General features: G+C 43.4%; 1 protein-coding gene across 1 annotated transcript in view; it reads left to right on the forward strand.

Annotated features, from left to right (window-relative positions):
• The window catches only part of KCNJ16 (potassium inwardly rectifying channel subfamily J member 16), a 47,506-nt gene extending 33,591 nt beyond the window's left edge, over nucleotides 1-13,915 (forward strand). Inside the window, exon 2 of the mRNA XM_014576576.3 lies at nucleotides 11,703-13,915. Coding sequence (XP_014432062.2) covers nucleotides 11,823-13,001 — 1,179 coding nt within the window. The 5' untranslated portion in view covers nucleotides 11,703-11,822 and the 3' untranslated portion in view covers nucleotides 13,002-13,915. The remainder of the gene's footprint in view (nucleotides 1-11,702) is intronic.
• The last annotated feature ends 6,929 nt before the right edge of the window (nucleotides 13,916-20,844 follow it).

A 20,844-nucleotide genomic window follows, 5' to 3' on the forward strand; every position in this document is an offset into this window, starting at 1 on the left:
TTATGTTATTGCAGAGTTTGTCCACAGTCCTCTTTAAACATTGTTATTTTTACAGTGTGGGCATACTCTGCAGTTAAGTATTCAAGGAAATATTAGCACTGGGGTGACGCAGCCTTGCAAATTACACGGTTGAAAGAAAATGTAACAAACTATACATTGAAGGAACAACAGAGTCGTGTTTATGTTACCAAGCTGCAAACACTCAACGAGCGCTCTGAGGTTAGCATCAACACATCATCTGTAGCTTAACCTGCATTCTGGATAGACACAACACTGACAGCATCACTCCTGGTGGAAAATATGACTGCACAAGACGGGAAACAAAGGGTGTGTCTAGACTACCTAGTTTTGTCGACAAAAGTGGACTTTTGTCGACAAAACTATACCAGCATCTACACTACCGCTGAGTTCTGTCGACATAACGTCGACAGAACTCAGCAGTTTTGTCGACGCTGGTATACCTCATTTTACGAGGCATAACACCTTCTGTCGACAGAACTCTGTCGACAGAAGGTGTTATTGACACCTTCTGTCGACAGAACTCTGTCGACAGAAGGTGTTATTGCCTGTAACATTGCGTCCAGACTACGGAGTTCTGTCAACAAAGCAGCTTGCTTTATTGACAGAACTCAATGTGTCTGGACACTCTTTGTCGACGGAAGTTTTGTCGACAGTATCTGTCGACAAAACTTCCGTCGACAAAACGCGGTAGTCTAGACATACCCAAAGAGAACAGACAATCTAGATTTGAACATGGAACCTTGACAGTACCCTATAGAATTTAAAAGGGAATGGTGATTTCTCTGTGCAGTGTTTAAACCATACTATAGAAATTTGTAGCCAAGTTATCATTTACTAGTCGGTGTCAGGACTGGCTTTACCATGAGGCAAACTGAGGCGTCCGCCTCAAGTGCCAGACTAGGGGAGAGAGGTGCCACTAGGACCCAGAGTGTAGAAAATTGTGTCTGCTGCTGGTGCATATGTATTCTCTCTGCAGTACCATGAAGGAGTAGAACAGGAAGAAGGCAGAATTGAGACCTTTCAAAATTTTGGCCCAAGCGAGGGGGCATGGGGATGTCATTTGAGCTCCCCGCCTCAGGTGCCAAAATGTTGTGGGCCAGGCCTGCTTGGTGTACACATTCTCTAGAAAGGATTTCACTTTCGATGCATTTTGTGGTTCATATCGTCCACTGGAGTTTTGAAATGGGCATAGGTCCACTGAGGTGTATATTATTTTAATGTGCAAACCTCAATTAAGAATTTTTAGAACCTTATTGGTTCAGTGTATTAAATTCTGTTGGACTTTTCCATAAGAAGTGAGGTAAGATAAACTGCTGTAGTGAAGGACAGAGCCTTTTTTAAAAGTAAGAAATAGGTGGGAGAAGTTGGCATGAAATAGTCTATGAAATGCACAGAAAGCAATGCACAGAGTGAAATGAGGATAACTGATCATAACATAAAATTTGATCCTCCACATTTTCGCTTGCATAACGACATGTGTTAATATCAGTCAGAGAATCATCCAACCCTTTCCTTAAAACCCCCCCAGATAACTCAATATGGATCCAAAATTTGTTTTCACCTCTTTCATTGGGGAATTAGGCTGGAAATTTTAGACAACAGGTTTTTCTGGTGAGATTTCCTAAAAAATTAGATCAGTCTGAATGGGATTAGTGTTATTTACCTGTTTTATTTTTAGTTTTTTCCCTCTCCCTCTTTCTCCACCCTTCCATTCGCTCCCTGAAGTGAAGAAACATGATTTTTTTTACAACTCCACCCTGTTTTGTTTTGAAAATATAAAGGCCATGCAAATTCCTTCAGCATCTTATTTTATTAGATCAGCCTGGGCGGCTGGTGGGAACTGTAATGAGATTCATATCAAGGTCATTGATCTGTGAAACTGAAAGCAGTAGTAACCAACTGTTGCCATTCTGCCGCTGTTTGGTTGTCTACAGAAATTAGTGCTTGGCTTGGGTCCACCTTTTAGTGAGCTCCACGAAAAATAAACACTGGGAAAGATTTTAAAAAATGACTAGTGGTGTTTGATGACCCCGCCCGAGAAAACATTTCAGAGAGCACTTTCTGAAAACCTGGCCCTTGACAGAGCTCTTAAGATCATAGAATCATAGAATACTAGGACTGGAAGGGATCTCGAGAGGTCATCGAGTCCAGTCCCCTGCCCTCATGGCAGGACCAAATACTGTCTAGACCATCTCTGATAGACATTTATCTAACCTACTCTTAAATATCTCCAGAGATGGGGATTCCACAACCTCCCTGGGCAATTTATTCCAGTGTTTGACTACCCTGACAGTTCGGAACTTTTTCCTAATGTCCAACCTAAACCTCCAAAGAGGAGGCACGAAAACCATTAGGCACTTTTGAAAATCTTGGCCACTACCGCAAAACAGCATGCTTGTTGGCAGAAAGGTTCTGGATTGTCTGACCTGGAGAATGGATCTGAAAAGAGTCCCCTTCAGAAAAAAGATAAGGAAGTCTAAATCTCTGTGAAATGTCCACAGGGAAGCAGGAAACCACAGTATGCTTGGTTTGTTTCAAGTTTCATTACAAAGGGAGTCCAGCTCATGAGCCCCTGGTGCAAAATCGTGGCCCAGTTTTGAGCCCACCTGGTTTTATTTCTTACTTTGTAAACTGGATGTCTCAGAGAGAGGCAAAGTTATGTGAGATCCAGCAGATGTGACAGAGTTTGAGGGCTCTGTCAGAGATAAACAAGTCAAAGTCGGACCTGGTGTTGGGAACATGTACGGATACGCTGAGGTCCAGGGACTACTCTTGTTTGCCCTCCAGTCTGAACTTCACATAGTGGGTGCAAATTCACAGCCTGTTTGCTTGAAACCCTATAAACCAAACTCACTGAACTTGTACAGTTGTCGGGAATGGGGGGAGCAGAGCCTGGAGGAAGCCTGCTTTGATGTCGGCCATGTATTACCCGTTTTACAGCCATTGGAGGAATTCAGTCAATACTAATATGTGACATCAATTATGGGAACCCTGAAATAATGTATTTCATTTACCTGCCCCCCAATGTATGAATAAGAAATCAGTTGCTTAATTTTTCCCTGGGGGCATGTTCTAGGTGGCTGTCACATGATCCTCATCAGCATTCATGCTCTGGTTTTGATTAATTTTAACCACTGCCACATATCTATGTGCTTGCTAGGGATGTAAGGGTACGTCTAGACTACAGGGTTTTGTCGATAGAATTTTTGTCGACAGATACTGTCGACAAAGCTTCTGTCGACAAAGAGCGTCTAGACTACATTCAGTTCTGTCGACAAAGCAAGCTGCTTTGTCGGCAAAACCCTGTAGTCTAGACACAACCCTACATGCAATAACACCTTCTGTCGACAGAACTCTGTCGACAGAAGGCGTTATGCCTCGTAAAATGAGGTTTACCAGTGTCGACAAAACTGCTGAGTTCTGTCAACGTTATGTCGACAGAACTCAGCGGTAGTGTAGACGCAGGTATAGTTTTGTCGACAAAACTCTGTAGTCTAGACACAGCCTAAGAGTGTAACCGTCTAAACCAGTGGATCCCAACTTTTTGGAGCATACGGACCCCTTTTCAATCTATTCAGGTTTCATGGAGCTCCCTCCCTGGGGGAGAAGAGAAAAAAGAAGAGAAAGAGAAAAGGAAGAGAAAAGGAAGGATTGGGCCCCCTGTGGTGGGCCTGATGCTGATTTTTAAACTTTACACAGATCCCCTACAGTACCGTCATGGACCACCAGGTATCCACAGACCACAGGCTGGGAACCACTCGTCTAAACTGTTAACCAATAAGCATCTGTTTATCGATTTCCATTATGATTACTCGCCTGCTCTCGGCCCTGTTCTTGCGGATCTGGCTGCTGCCCTGTACTGCTGGCTTCGTATCCATGGGAGTAGTGCTGGCAGCGGGGAGCTGGTACACGTAAGCCCGCTCCCAGCATGCACCAGCTCTGGCTGCCAACCTTGCTCTCAGGAAGCTGGCTGTCACCCCATACTACGGGCTCTGCAGTATAAAGCTTCTATTGCAGAACCCACAATGCAATCGGATCCCCAGGAATGGGGCCAGCTGCTGGGAGCTGACACACTTGAATTTGGCAGGGCCCTGTGTATGTCCAACAGAGCATGTAGGAATCAAACTCTCCATCCCCAAGTGCTATCACTAACTCATCATCATGAAGATTACTGTGACATATTTCCTACTCTTCAGGCAAGCTTAAGTAATGAGCAGAACAGGAAAGTCAGGGCAGCATGGGGCGTGCTCACTTGCTTGGATTATCTGGCTCTCTCACTATATCCATCTCCTGTGATTGCATCTCACCCTGCTCTCTGCCTGTGCTCGTCCTGGTTTAGTTTCTTGAGGGCTGCAATACTTTGGTCTAATTGTTGGATACAGGAGTTCAGACTCAATGATCTGGTGGTTTCTCCTGGTCTGACTCTTTACTACTCAATGACTCTGCAAAACAGGCACCGAACGCTCATATCCCAGCCTGGCCATTACTATTGATTCTTTGAACGTTAGCTGTTTGCCAGCTATGTCCTTGGCACTGTCCGATGTGTAGCGGAATGTATATTCTCTGCTTCAGGGAACTCGTAATATCCCTTCACAAATCAATCTCATGTGAAACACCAACAGGCGGAACTGAACCTGTTAAAATGAGGTGTACAGGATCTTTCGAAAAAGGGTTTATTTTTCAAAAGATCCGCATCTAGACTGCCATTTTTTTTCGAAATGCTCCGTTTTGAAAAAAAGCGGCAGCCATATTTATGCAAATGAAGCACGGGATATTTAAATCCCAGCTTCATTTGCATTTTCAATGTGCCTAATCTGCCTCTCCCTGTCGACAGAGAGGTGTAGTCTAGACACATCCTAACAGAGCATGTCTACACTACCAGGGTATTTCAAAGTAAGTTATTTTGGAATAATAACTCCCATAATAACTATTTTGGAATAGCATTTCCACACTACGGGGAAGCCTCGAAATTAGACCAAGGCAGGCTCCCTTGATGTGGATGTGCTATCTTGATGTAGAGCTCCAGGAAGCTCCCCCAGAGCTCTGAATGACTCTGGGGAATAGCTACTTTGAAATAAATGCAGTGGGGCATCCACACTCATGCTATTTCGAAATAGCAATTTTGAAATAAATGTTATTCCTCATGAAATGAGGGTTTATTATTTCAAAATAAGAAGCCTGTTATTTTGAAATAATTTCAAAATAACGGGCTTGCTGTGCGGACACTCACCTTGTTACGTCAAAATAACGTGAGCTATTTCGACAGAATGCTGCGGTGTAGACATGTCTCCGTCCTCCGAGTTCTGCATCGCACTGTGTCTTTTTGGGCATCTCTTTCAGGATCTCCTCATGTCAGCATCATCTCTGGAGGTGGATACATTGGAGATTATTCTCACTGTAAGCAGTCCCATTGCCCCTAGATGGGACCGTACGCTGCACCCTAAAGTGTGTGGATTACACAAACATCCCTTGATACTAAAGGTCTGGCTTTAGGCTACTGATTCATATGACAAAACCAGCACCTCTGAGCCCCCAAATCTACACACTATTAATAATTGGCCATTTTTGGAAAGCAGAGCTGGCAACCCTGAAATGCTGCAAAGAAAAGCATCGGCAGTGCCAACTCTGTTAATTGAAAGCAGCCAGCATTATCTAATCTGATTCTATCATTGCTCTATCATTGTTCGTGACCTGCCATTTACCTTGCTGAGTATATTATTATATTACATCATGTCCTATTTAGAGCCACAGCAAAGTGCCTGACTGTTCTTTGCCAGCAAGAGCTGGTGCATACGTTCCTGGATGTCTGGAGAGGATTTTTCTATGCCTCTGCAAGCTGACTGTAACCCACGGGTCACTCTGCATGGAGAAATCTGGAGACACAATCAAACCTCAGGTGATAACCCCGCAGAATTGCTGACAACTTTTCTCCAGGCTCAGAATGGCGATAGGCCTGATCTCAGCAGGAGTGGAGGAAGAAAGGGAAAGAGAAGGAAATTAGGCTCAGCATTCACCTAAAATGCACCAAAGGCCTGGGTCTGCTTCCACGGAAGGCAGTGAGACAATTGCACAGATGTCCGCAGGCATGAGCTCGGACAAGTGTTTTGCCTCACGCTTATCGTGTCCAGCAAACCTGTAGGGTGCATCATTCACCAAGCACAACGTCTTCGAAGCGCTATTGCTCCACTGACCTGGCAGAACCCAGAGACTCTCCCAGCTCTTGAAAGGACATTCTGATATCTGCATCCCAACATCTGAACCTTATATGCTGCCTCTGGCTGCAGCTAAGAACAAACTCTCTGGCTACGTCTACACTGGCATGATTTTCCGGAAATGCTTTTAGCGGAAAAGTTTTCCGTTAAAAGCATTTTCGGAAAAGTGAGTCTAGATTGGCAGGACGCTTTTCCAGAAAAGCACTTTTTGCGGAAAAGCGTCTGTGGCCAATCTAGACGCGCTTTTCCGCAAAAAAGCCCCGATTGTCATTTTCGCGATCGGGGCTTTTTTGCGGAAAACACTACTGTGCTGACTATACTGGCCCTTTTCCAGAACAGTTTTCCGGAAAAAGACTTTTGCCCAAAAGGGAGCAGCATAGTTTTTCCGGAAAAGCACTGATGATTTTACAGTAGATCGTCAGTGCTTTTCCAGAAATTCGAGCGGCCAGTGTAGACAGCTGGCAAGTTTTTCCGGAAAAGCAGCTGATTTTCTGGAAAAACTTGCCAGTGTAGACACAGCCTCTCTGTCTGTGTTTTTACATATCCCCTTTAAAGGCACTTAAAAGCAGAAAATAGGGATCCCCAAAAGTAATGTTTTAGGTTCTCTGCCTCCCCAAATTCTCCAAAAGGCTGAGATTCATAGGGAGGCCCCAAATTATCAGTTTCAAGTTGCCAGTGCTTTCCATTTCTCATGGAAATAAGCTATTTCAGAGTATTTCTTCTGGAATAGATTATTTCGAAATAAGTGTGCCGTGTAGACGTACCCTAAGTTATCAAGTGAAATCAACTTCCAGCACCTCTTGTGTCAACTTTCAGGGGCCAACTGCTTTCTTTCTCTCTCTCTTCCTCTTTTTAAAACAAGATCTGGTTTCACTTAGATGAATTAAATGTCAATATATTTGTTGCTGTGAGTTGTTCCAGTGCCAATTACAGCACCATTGCATGACTTGAAAGTCTGTGCAACCGTCTGCTGCTCTGTGCTATTTATGTCTGCCTTTTAAAATGTTTAATAAACACTTTAATATTGATATTTTAAGTCTTCTTTTTCTTATTGAGGTTTGGAATGGGTAGTCCAAGAAGGAATGTTTTTTCTTCTGCCCAACACAAAAATTGATTTGAAAAGGCCGGGCTCTATTTTTTTATTTGGATTTCTTTTTTTAAGAAGAGTTATTAGATATGCAAAATAATATAGGGAAATGGAATCACTTATAAGACGCTACTGCTAGAGCTTATTAGGGACGTAAAATCCCGTTTAATCAGTTAAACGGTTAAATGTTACATTTAACCGGTTAACCACGTAACCGGTTAGCCAGGCTGGAGCAGCCCCCCACCCACAGTGCAGTGGCCTGGCTAGGCTGGAGCAGCCCACACCTGTATCTGGTGGGTGGGGGCTGTTCCAGCCCATCTGGACTGCTGGTTAACCAGTAAGCATCACCTGGTAAACATCAGCCCATTAATTGCTGACATTCCTATAATGTTCAGTCCATTACCATTGCCAGTTAATATATTGCATCTATACCAGCCTGGGCTGTCTCTGAATCAACCTTTCAAGCTGCAGAGAAAAAAAGAGGAACTAGCATTTATATGGAAGAGAAACGAGAATAATGTGAGAACCTTCGTTCCATTGACTTCAGAGAAATTACTCCAAATTTTAGCCATATCTCATTGCTATGGTCCAGATCCTGCCCTCCCTATTATCAGTGTTAAAACACACATTGACGTCAGTGAAGCAGGACCTGCTGATGCAGCAAAGCACTTAATCCCATGAGTAGTCCTATGGAAATCAATGTGAGTGCTCACATGCTTAAAGTTCATCACCTGCTTAACTGCACAGGCGCTTTAAGGCAGGTTGCTGGTTTAAGGACCCCATCACTGGCTGGGACTTGATGGAGAACGTTGACTACAAAAGGAATCATGCTAGCAAAGAAGGTGATGGTGTGTGTCATGGTAACAATAAGGCCTGAGCCAGGAGTGGGTGAGACACAATATGGAATTGTGAGTAGTGTGAACTATGTCCGTAGAGGAGGGGCAGGTACAAGCTGGATAAGACTAAATAGCCAGGGACTAGTAAAGGGCTGCTTTGGCAACAATGGAAGAGTGAGAAATTAGTGAGATAATAGCCTACTAGAGCATATGGATGGGTGATTCAAGAGATAATCCCAGTAATTTCCTATGTTGGGAGAAGAATAATCAAGGAAAAAGTCTCATATTAGATTCTTCCACCTACAACAGATTTGTTGTTGTTTTTTTAAAAGAGGAACTATCGTATGAGTAAATTCAAAGCCAGTCCTAAATGTTTCAGTGCTTCACATTTCTTGTCTCTGAAATGAAAGTCTTCCAGGGTTGCACAACAATGTACAAAACTGGAAAAATTTCAGCGCCGTCCACAACATGTGGTGGGAAAGCATGGCATGGTTACTAAGCCAATGTTAAAGTGGGACTCATTGGATGCATCAGACATTGACGGGAGAGTACCCAACTTCATGTGCAGATTTCAGGTTGTTTTCTGTTAGATATAATCCAATTCTCAAACTAGGATTATTTTGGAACAAAGATTTCCACATGGTTTTGCTTAATATTTTACTACTAGGCTGTTTACTGACATATCATTGAACAATAATTCACCCCTACTGGTTTACATAATGATGGGGAAATGGCTTCATAAAGGGTGTAACATCAACTAATAGGATATTAGTTGACTGTGCCACATTCAGATTGATTTAAAATGACACCATCACACGCAAGAAGGTCAAAATTACATGATTTAGTTGGAATCCATGTTTACTGTGAGTCTCCAAAACTGACGTTGGATGTTCAGTGTTCCAAAGCTATTACTTCTCTGAGGAAGCTGACAAAATTTAAACAAGAGTCCAGGTCTTGCTCACATCAAAATGGGAGATGGCCAAAGATGGTTCAGATACTGTTAGAAGACTTCAGTACCTCAGTTTAACATAGGAGCCATTGTGAGATACAAAAAAGTATCAATTTTTTCCCTTTTAGCTTCTTCTTCGTCGTCTTCTTTTTTTTTTCTAGTACTTCTTTTCTGACTTGGGATCCACTCAAGAGAAGAGGTGAAAATAATAATGATCTACACGAGACAATATTGTTTTTGCTTAAGTTTTCATTATTCACATCCTTCCATGGGAGTCAGAAGATCTGGGTCTATGCTTCCATTGACCTCTTTGTGAGCTCAGAGAAGTCATTTCACTTCTAGGCCTTACCCCTTCTTCTACCTTTTGTCTGTCGTGTTAAAGTCGGGGCTAGATTTTCAAACACACCTGTGTGAGGTAGGTGCCGAGTCCCCATCATTATAATTCTTTTAAACAAGGTCACTCTCAAATTTGGGTCTTGATCTTGGGTAAGATCTACTTTATATTTGAGAGAGTTTGTCTGTGTGTGTGTCTGTCTGTTGGCCTGATCAAGAACTTCTCCTGAACGATAAGAGCTAGGATCACCAAACTGGGTATGGAGCTTCCTCTTATCAGAACTTAAAAGCCAGGTCAAGGTTTGGTTGTGCCAGGGCAATGGGATGTGTCTGGAATGGAATTGCTTCTCATGGAACGGAAAGGTGGAGGGGTAGCTCTGCTACATAATAACCACATGGGGACAGCAAGGGATATGGAATGGGAAGCAGGGACAGTTATACTATATACGGATGACAAGGATTTAGCAGGGAGCAAGAGATGAAGACTGGCACAGCCATAACCCCATTGGGGCAGCAGAGGGCAGGGGGTGGAGAAAGGTGCAGCTATCTACTATACATTTGAGAGACTTTGTCTTTGAACTAAAGTCCCGAGCAACGCTGGTCAAATCTTCTAGTAACTAATAAGAGAGTTCAGATCTCTAGCCTGATTACCAGACCTCTGGGGTTCATATATCAATCTCTGAGGCTAGGGATGCTTATCCTCATGGAGTTTTTATCCCTTCTGACATCTGCCCATTGAGATGCTTCTTCCTACCCTGCTCTGCCGTACTGCTCCATTTGTAGCAGCTATCCGTTTTCTTTCTTTCAAATACAATTACAAGAAGTAAATCTGCTCAGCAAGATTCTTGTAAATGTCAACACACTTCCTGTGCTGGTGAAGAGGGCAAAATGGTTGGTGGAGGGAGAGGAGGAAGGGAAAGGAAGAAGGGGATCATGATGTTCCTGCTCTTGGCGGGGGGAGGGAGAGGAAGAGCTAGTGTGTTAGCAAACAAATTCTCCTTGGCGACATCTGAGTTGCATTCTCAGCAACTGATCCTAAAGCCCATGTCAGCATCAGGTCTTTTCCTGCTAATCTTTCACAGGTAGCAAAATCTTTAGCCCAGTTCATAGAATTTGATGTGGCTTTTCAGACAAAGGCTAAGAGGTTTTATCCCTTCCCCTTAGCAGGAGAATTTTACAGGATCATAGAAATGTAGCACGGGGAGGGACCCCAGTAGGTCATCTCATCCATTTCTTCGTGCTGAGGCAGAGAGCAAAATAGTCGTGCTTAAAAGATTTAGGAACACAAGTCCCATTGCAGATCAATGGGATGTATGCACCTAACTCCCTTAGGTTCTTTTGAAAATCTCTCCATTAAAAGACAAACAAGAATAGTCCTCACATTATTCTACAAAAGGCATGATGACAGTGGATATAGTCCAGAACTAGGAGCAAATAATATCTGAATTCAGAGCCTACCTCTGCCTTTGATCTTTATTGGAAAATCATGTGACTTCTCTGTATCCCAGTTTCCTCATTGATAAAAAGGGGATTAAACACTGACCAACAGAGTTTAGGGTATAGGAAGATGGACTCTAATATTTTGAAGATAAACTCTGTATCATCAGTCAACATAAATGATTTACTACATGAAATTTATTCATAGGTCCACCTTAAAATATTCAGATGTGTTTCATATTACTGGCTTGGCTTTTGGTTAATCACATATCCACGATACCTGAAGATACCTAAATGATTTAGGAGCCTAAATTGCAAGACATTCAATGAAATTTTGGCTACGTCTCATCGCTGCTTTTGAAAATTGTACTTAGAGTTTTCTTGCATGTCTTCATAATGCCAGAAAAACTTACATACAAGTATTCCTAATAACTGTTGCTATTTGTAACACAGTAAGATGTAGAGGCCTGCAGCTGCTTGTCATTCCTATCGAGGCTACATGGCAATCCTTCCTGACCAAAGGCTACTTGTGAGAAACATTAGAAATATAATATATAAAATAGAAAAAACAAATGTCCTTTGTTGCCCATTTTGACCGAGAACAAAATCTTAAAATAGTTCAGGAAATTGCCAACAAATTTTATTTGACAAGTACAGCCCCAAATTAATGAACCTTATGAGGTTAAAGGCGTAACTTTTATTCAATATCTGTACAACTTAGCAGGTGTTGCTGAAACTATACAGGTAATGCATGCAGTTTAGGTGTCATGAAAAGTCCCACGTAGGAAACCAAAAGTAAACGTTCCTCTCTTCATTTTCTTTTGCAGATTTCGAATGAGGAGAGAGCACGTTTAGCCGTTGGAACCACGGACGTGTCCACAAATCAAGGCCATTGAGCTGATACAAGACAGATAACAAGGCGTTGTCATCACAAGAGGCTTGTCAATATGAAAGGAAATAAGCTCAGCTCCCCAAACTCTTCCTGCGAAGGTACCAAAGTGGGGCCCAAAAAAATGCAGAAGAGATTTCTCCACAAAGATGGCAGCTGCAATGTGTATTTCAAACACATCTTTGGAGAATGGGAGAGCTACGTGGCGGATATTTTCACCACGCTGGTGGACATCAAATGGCGTCACATGTTTGTGATATTCTCCTTATCTTACATTCTTTCTTGGCTGTTCTTCGGCTTAGTCTTTTGGCTTATTGCAATCCATCATGGAGATTTAGTACACGATGAAGAAATAACCCCTTGTGTTGCTAAGGTGCACAGCTTCACAGGAGCATTCTTATTCTCTCTGGAAACCCAAACGACCATAGGTTATGGTTTTCGTTGTGTCACTGAGGAGTGCTCTGTCGCCATCATCATGGTGATCCTACAGTCAGTATTAAGCTGTGTTATTGATACATTCATCATTGGAGCTGCCTTGGCTAAAATGGCCACAGCTCGAAAGAGAGCTCAGACTATCCGCTTCAGCTACTATGCCACGGTAGGCCTAAGAGATGATAAACTTTGCCTCATGTGGCGCATTGGGGATTTCCGGCCAAATCACATGGTTGAAGGCATAGTAAGAGCACAGCTTCTGCGCTATTTGGAAGATAAGGAAGGAAGAATGACAATGGAATACAAGGATTTAAAGTTACAAAATGATCAGATCATACTTGTCACACCTGTGACCATCGTACATGAAATTGTCCAGGACAGCCCTTTGTACGGTCTAGATCGGAAAGCTTTGGCCAAAGACAGTTTTGAAATCTTGGTTACATTTGTCTACACTGGAGATTCAACTGGAACTTCCCATCAGTCGAGAAGTTCATATGTCCCCCGAGAAATCCTTTGGGGACACAGGTTTAATGATGTCTTGGAGGTGAGGAAAAAATACTACAATGTGGATTGCCTACAGTTTGAGGAAACCACGGAAGTGTATGCTCCCTATTGCAGTGCAAAGCAACTGGATTGGAAAGAACATGAATGGAACACAACTGAGAAAAGAGTGGACAGAGGAACAAATACATCAACCCTGGAGGTCAGAGATACATCATTTAAGGAAGTTGCCCTCATCAGCAGTTCTGAAGATCCAGATCTTATGAAAGCTTTCGACCAAGATTCTAGGGAACTGCCTTATTAGAAAGATCTGCCGACCTTAAGTAGAATTTCAGCCAACTCCAAGATCTAGTTAGTTATTGCAAATAAAATTACTGCCCCTCCTGTTCCCTAAGCAGTCTGTAAAATATAAGCAGTGTTAAACCCTATACACACAAGTATTTATATAATACATCTAATTCTAGTATATACTCATCCAATCAGAGAATGAAAACATAATGTACTCCCATAGATAGTCTTTAAGGTGCTGCTATGAGTATTCATTGTTTTTTAAGTTCTAATAAAAACATGTAGATGGTATCATGAGCTTTGATGGGTACAACCCACTTCTTCAGATGAATGGAGTATTAAAAGTCCAGTTCCAAAATAAAAAGGGGAAGAAGAAAAGGAAAAAATAGTGAATTAGAGTGATCATGTTACATGACGCTGATAAAGAAGGTGCAAATTGTTCTTAAGTGCCCATTGTTTGGTTGGTTAACCCCTTAGGTAGTTTTTTCAAAGCTTCCCAATTTATTTGGATGGCTGATTCCCATAATCTCACTGTGGCTTTGGAAATCACAAACAATTTCTCCACTCAAAATCTGAACCCCATATTGCATTTCAAATTTCAAAATTTAAGATGAAAATTTTTTTCAGCAAAGATTTTTTTGAACATTTTGAGGAAATTTGGTTACTTTGAAATCAGCATGTACAGAAGTCGAAACTTTTGATTTGAATTTTTGAAGAAAAATTCATAACAAGGCAGTGAGAACAGATCTGTGAAATGTACATAGTGTTGAACTCTGAGAAGTTTCTTTGCGCGATGCAAGAAGTGAAACAAACCCAAGTCTTGTAATATCAACCTGCCTTGTTATTGTTATTTGTCCCACCTTTATCTGATCACTTTGGGATTTCAGATCCTATTCTGAATGCTTAATATAGATTCTCTTGTTAATCTGGTTTTCACAACTGTCTGCCTGTAATCTTTGTGTTATCTATGGGCACACGTGCTACAATTAATACAGTTCCTTGCAGTTCGAACAAAAAATGGTGTCCCTGGAAAGAGACAGAACAAGAGGGCTTTTTAAAAAGAGTTTCATTGTATAAAAGTTCATAATAAACAGGTTGTGCTTTTCTGGAAATGCCTAATGCCAGTCAAATCCAGAATACAGTCATATGCATCCAGTTATAGATACAGAAATAGACATGTCTGTATGTACAAGAACGTGTTCCGTAAAATCTTGAGTATAATGTGCACCTATGTATAATGTACGTCTGCCTTTTAAAGGTCAAAATTCTTGAATAAACTAAACTCCTATCAATAATGCACACCCCCATTATACTCGAGATTTTAAGGTATGCAGAGGAAGGAAGGGGCTTGCGCCTGCCACCGGACCCCCTGCGCAGCTGAGCTCATGCCTGCCGTGGGGTCCTGCTGCCCAGCTGAGTTCGTGCCTGCTGGGGGGGGAGGGTCTCCCCTGCCTAGCTGCCGGCACGCCGAGCTTGCGCCTGCCGGACCCTCAGCCCCAGCCCCACACCCCGCCCAGCTCATGCCTGCCGACGGTGAGTTTAAAACTTTTAAAAAAAACCTTCTATGGATAACGCGCACGCCGACTTTGACGTTTAAAAAAGGGGAAAAAATGCACACTATACTTGCGACTTTACAGTATTTTGGGCCATCAGCCAAGTGATGTAGCTTAGGAAAAAAGTCTTCTGTGGGCAGGTTAATGCATAACAGTCCTTGACAGCCGTTCTTAGGGTATGTCTACACTACAAAGTTAGTTCGAACTAACAGACGTTAGTTCGAATTAACTTTCATAGGCGCTACACTAGTGCTCCGTTAGTTCGAATTTAATTCGAACTAGCGGAGCGCTTAGTTCGAACTAGGTAATCCTCATTCCACGAGGATTAAGCCTAGTTCGAACTAGCTAGTTTGAATTAAGGGGTGTGTAGCCCCTTAATTCAAACTAGTGGGAGGCTAGCCCTCCCCAGGTTTCCCTGGTGGCCACTCTGGCCAACACCAGGGAAACTCTACTGCCCCCCTCATGGCCCCGGATCCCTTAAAGGGGCACGGGCTGGCTACGGTGCCCGTGCCAGGTGCAAGCCTGCCAGCACCCAGCCAGCAGACCCTACACCTGGCACGGATCGAGCCACCCACCCGATACCCCCTAGCCCTCCCCCTCTTCCCGGGACCAGGCTGGCGGCTCCCGGGAGCTTGCCCGGGACCGCAAGAGGCGGGACCCCGCCTGGGCTAGTGCAGACATCGTGGACCTCGTCCATGATGTCTGCACTAGGTACAGGAAAGTGGCCGGCTTGGGCAGGAGAGCTGGCAGCCTGGCCATCCAGAAGCAGGTGTGCAAGAGAATCAAGGGGGTCCACTGAGACCCCCGACCCTGAGCTTACAATGGCCGTCCTAGGTCAGACCAAAGGTCCATCTAGTCCAGTAGCCTGTCTGCCGACAGCAGCCAACCCTAGGGACCCTGGAGGGGATGGACCGAAGACAGTGACCAAGCCATTTGTCTCGTGCCATCCCTTTCCAGCCTTCCACAAACCTTGGGCAGGGACACCACTCCTATCCCCTGGCTAATACCACTCCATGGACCCAACCTCCATGACTTGATCTCACTTCCCTTTAAACTCTGTTCCAGTTCTAGCCTTCACAGCCTCCTGCAGCAAGGAGTTCCACAGGTTGACTCTTTGCTTTGTGAAGAACAACTTTCTGTTACTAGTTTGAAGCCTGCTACCCATTCCTTTCCTTTGGTGTCCTCTAGTCCTTCTTTATGGGAACTAATGAAGAACTTTTCTGTATGCACCGTCTCCACCCAACTCCTGCTTTTAGAGACCTCTATCCTGTCCCCCCTCCGTCTCCTCTTTTCTAAGCTGAAAAGTCCCAGTCTCTTTAGCCTCTCTTCATATGGGACCTGTTCCCAACCCCTGATCATTTTAGTTGCCCTCCCCTCTCCCAGCCTCTCTCTTCCCCTCTCCCACCTCCTTTTCCCAGTCTCCCACAGTTTTGTTCAATAAAGACAGATTCCATTTTGGAAGACACGTTATCTTTATTTTGTACATCAAGAAGAGGGGCTAGGGAGGGGTAAGTGGAAGGAAGTGAGGGAGGAATGGGGCATGAGCCCCCGATGGGGAGGACTGGGCTGGCTCTGCGGGCTTCTGGGGGTGGAAGCTCTCCTGCAGCCCCCCAATTGCCCTCTCTCCCCAGATGGCAGACTGCGGCAAGTGCAGCCGGGCTGATGGCCGAGTGCTGTGATGTGCCCAGTGTGGGTAGTCTGGGCAATCCAAGCCAGGACTGCTTTGCAAGCAGGGCACCCCTGAGAACTGTCTGTCCGGGGTGGGGGTCAGGACCCTTTAAGCACAGCCCTCGGCTAGCCTGAGACAGCAGCTCCACGCTCTAAGTCCTCCTCTGATGCCCTGCTTCCGGCCATCCTTAACCCCGCTTCAGGGTCCACTTAATGTGGACGCGCTAGTTCGAATTAGCAAAACGCTAATTCGAACTAGTTTTTAGTTCTAGATGCATTAGTTCGAATTAGCTTAGTTCGAATTAACTAATTCCAACTAAGTTAGTTCGAATTAACGTTGTAGTGTAGACGTACCCTTAGAGATTTATCTGCAATATCTAAGGCTACCCATGGTTGGAGACAAGACTATAGATGGGTGTTTCCCAAATTGGGGGGTCTTGACCCAAAAGGAGGTTACAAGTCTTTTGTAGAGGGGTGGTACAATCACAAAATTATTGCTGGGGGATGGGAAAGGGGTATTGCAGCTGCTGCCCTTAAATCTGTGTTACTGTGGGTGGTGGCACTGCCTTCAGAGCTGGGCACATGGCCAGCAGCCACTACTCTCCTGCCACCCAGCTCTGAAGTCAGCGCTGGCACTATCCGCAGCAGCACAGAAGCAAGGGCAATACCGGGGGGAGGGGGAGATATTATGAGTGTGTACAATAATTTGCTATGACTACTTTGCGGGGGAGGGAGGTTATCACAGCCTGAAATATTTTCAAAGGGGACCAGAAAAAAAAAAGTTTGAAAACATTCGCTGTAGATGAATTACTGGTCTGATCTAGCTTGGCAATTCCTAAGTTCATGGGTTTGCTGGTTTTATTGCCTTTTTCAGAGGCTATGCAATGATGGATCAGTAAGCTGAGGAACGCACGCAGTGGCTTTTAACATAAGAACCGCCGTACTGGGTCAGACCAAAGGTCCATCTAGCCCAGTATCCTGTCTGCCAACAGTGGCCAGCAACAGGTGCCCCAGAGAGGGTGGACCAAAGACAATGATCAAGCAATTTGTCTCCTGTCTTCTTTCTCCAGCCTCTGACAATCAGAGGCCAGGGACACCATTTCTATCCCCTGGCTAATAGCATTTTATGCACCTAACCTCCATGAAATTATTTAGCTTGTCTTTAAACTTTGTTATAGTCCTAGCCTTCACAGCCTCCTCTGGCAAGGAGTTCCACAGGTTGACTACATGCTGTGTGAAGAAGAACTTTCTTTTATTAGTTTTAAACCTGCTACCCATTAATTTCATTTGGTGTCCTCTAGTTCTTATATTATGGGAACAAGTACATAACGTTTCTTTTTTCACCCTCTCCACACCACTCATGATTTTATATACCTCTGTCATATCCCCCCCTCAGTCTCCTGTTTTCTAAACTGAAAAGTCCCAGTCGCTTTAACCTCTCTTCATATGGGACCCATTCCAAACCCCTAATCATTTTAGTTGCCCTTTTCTGAACCCTTTCCAAGGCCAAAATATCTTTTTTGGGGTGAGGAGACCACATCTGTACACAGTATTCAAGATGTGGGCGTACCATAGTTTTATACAGAGGCAGTAAGATATTCTGGGTCTTATTGTCTATCCCTTTCTTAATAATTCCTAGCATCCTATTTGCCTTTTTGACCGCTGCTGCACACTGTGTGGAAGTTTTCAGAGAACTATCCACGATAACTCCAAGATTTCTTTCCTGATTTGTCGTAGCCAAATTATCCCCCATCATACTATATGTATAGTTGGGGTTATTTTTCCTGATGTGCATTACTTTACACTTATCCACATTAAATTTCATTTGCCGTTTTGTTGCCCAATCACTCAGTTTGGTGAGATCTTTTGGAGTCCTTCACAGTCTGCTTCCGTCTTGACTATTCTAAACAGTTTGGTATCGTCAGCAAACTTTACCACCTCACTGCTTACCCCTTTCTCCAGATCATTTATAAATAAGTTGAAAAGGATTGGTCCCAGGACTGACCCCTGGGGGACATCACTAGTTACCCCTCTCCATTCTGAAAATTTATCATTTATTCCTACCCTTTGTTTCCTGTATTTTAACCAGTTCTCAATCCAAGAAAGGACCTTCCCTCTTATCCCATGGCCATGTCATTTACACAAGAGCCTTTGGTGAGGGACCTTGTCAAAGGCTTTCTGAAAATCTAAGTATACTATATCTACTGGATCCCCCTTGTCCGCATGTTTGTTAACCCCTTCAAAGAACTCTAGTAGATTAATAAGACATGATTTCCCTTTACAGAAACCATGTTGACTTTTGTCCAACAAATTTTGTTCTTCTACATGCCTCACAATTGTATTCTTTACTATTGTTTCGACTAATTTGCCCGGTACTGAAGTTAGACTTACTGGTCTGTAATTGCCAGGATCTCCTCTAGAGCCCTTTTTAAATATTGGTGTCACGTTGGCTACCTTCCAGTCATTAGGTATGGAAACCGATTTAAATGATAGATTATAAACCACAGATAAGAGTTCAGTAATTTCCCATTTGAGTTCTTTTAGAATCCTTGGATGAATGCCATCTGGTCCTGGAGATTTGTTAACATTAAGTTTTTCTATTTGTTCCAAAACCTCCTCTAATGACACTTCAATCCAGGACAGTTCCTCAGATTCATCACCCACAAAGGACGGTGCAGATTTGGGAATCTCCCTAACATCCTCAGCTATGAAGACTGAAGAAAATAAATCATTTCGTTTATCCACAATGGCTTTATCGTCCTTGATTGCTCCTTTTATATCTCGATCATCTAGGGGACCCACAGGTTTTTTTAGCAGGCTTCCTGCTTCTAATGTACTTAAAAAACATTTTGTTATTTCTTTTTGAGTTTCTGGCTAGCTGTTCCTCAAAATCTTTTTTTTTTTTTGCTTTTCTTATTACATTTTTACACTTGATTTGACAGTGTTCATGTTCCTTTCTATTTATCTCACTAGGATTGGACTTCCACTTCTTAAAAGATGCCTTTTTGTCCCTCACTGCTTCTTTTACATGATGATTAAGCCACGGTGACTCTTTTTTAGGTCTCTTGCTATGTTTTTTAATTTGGGGTATACATTTAAGTTGGGCCTCTATTATGGTGTCTTTAAAAAGTTTCCATGCAGCTTGCAGGGATTTGGCTCTAGTCATTGTGCCTTTTAATTTCTGTTTAACTAACCTCCTCATTTTTGTGTAATTCCCCTTTTTGAAATTAAATGCCAGAGTGCTTAATGAAGACACAGGAATAAAGAAATGCATCAAGGGAGAGTGCAAAAGTGACTGTCACACACAGCCTGGGACGGCCCATTGCAACCTACATCCTGAGTCAGAGCATTTGCAGCTTCTGTGTCTTGTGCGCTGAAATGTCACTGCAAGATTTGCCAGGCCCAAAGGGGTACAGTTGCAGGATGAGTGTTAAAAAACCAAAGTGAAGCCCGCAACATTACAAATCCATTTCAGGGAAACTTCTTAACAAGAAGTCAGCTCATTTTACAGAACAAGCCATCCACAGCCCTATGCTCTAGGTGACTTCCCCTAGGTATCCCCTTCATCTAAAGTGACCATCCAAGATGAACATTTGACCTTTCGTTGATCCGTGGTCATTTGTCAAAGAAGCATAGTAAGTCCCAGCTTCCTTGGCTGGTAAAGGCCCTTTGCTATTGAAATTAGTGTGGTTGCACTGTGTAAGCGAAGGGACTAGAAAAAGGTGTGAATGGGACACAGAAACTCTATCCAGTATGAAGTCCCATTCCACATGGACTTCCTGTATGATGTCATGCAGTGGGTGGGGCAAGGATGGCTCCTCCCTCCCATAAGGGAACTATGTAAACTTTTGTGGTAGCTGCTTCAGTCTGAGTGGCAGTGCAGCCTGGTGGTGGGTGAGAAGGAAGGCTTTCCCCTTCCGACTTGCTTTGGATATAATCCCCATGCCAGGCTGTGCATTCGCTGGAGAATTTGCCCCCTGAAAAGCTTGCAGCTTTTCCTCACACATCCCTGAAGCAGAGCTATGCAAAAAGACACGTACGTCATCAGCAGAAAAATAGGCATAAGGTCTGCACCCAAACTCACTTAAGTTAAAGAGTCTTTTCACCCGGTGATCTGGCCCACAAAGAGCTACGTTTGCCCAATGAGAACTCCCCAAGGCAATAGGCCCGATGTTTGCCAAGTTGTAAAAAAGGTTTGGTGAGCAATGTAGCCAGGATGCAGATGTTAGGTTGCAGCACATGCTCCTTGCACGGAGGCAAGATTCATGCCGAGGTGCAAAGGACTGTACGCAGCTCGGCCCCTCGCTGTCTACCATGGAGAGAACAGGACTAGGAGAAACTGGCTGCATGTCAGTTACTCTCTTCCCAAGCTCGGAACTATTGTTCTGAAGTCAAGGTTAGTTTATGATACAGGGAAAATAATAATAATAATAATAATAATAATAATAATAATAATAATAATAATAATAATAATAATTCCAGATCCGCCCACTGCACTATTCATTCAGCCAGTTGGCATTTCCTTCCCCATTATCATATATCACTTAGTGCCTGTTTTCTGTGAAGTCAGTTTTCAGAGGGGGAACACATTATAGAAATCCCTTTGTTTACTCCTCCTGTCTAAACACTGTCCACGGG

Source organism: Pelodiscus sinensis, chromosome 20, assembly GCF_049634645.1.
Source record: "Pelodiscus sinensis isolate JC-2024 chromosome 20, ASM4963464v1, whole genome shotgun sequence".
NCBI classification, from domain to species: Eukaryota; Metazoa; Chordata; order Testudines; family Trionychidae; genus Pelodiscus; species Pelodiscus sinensis.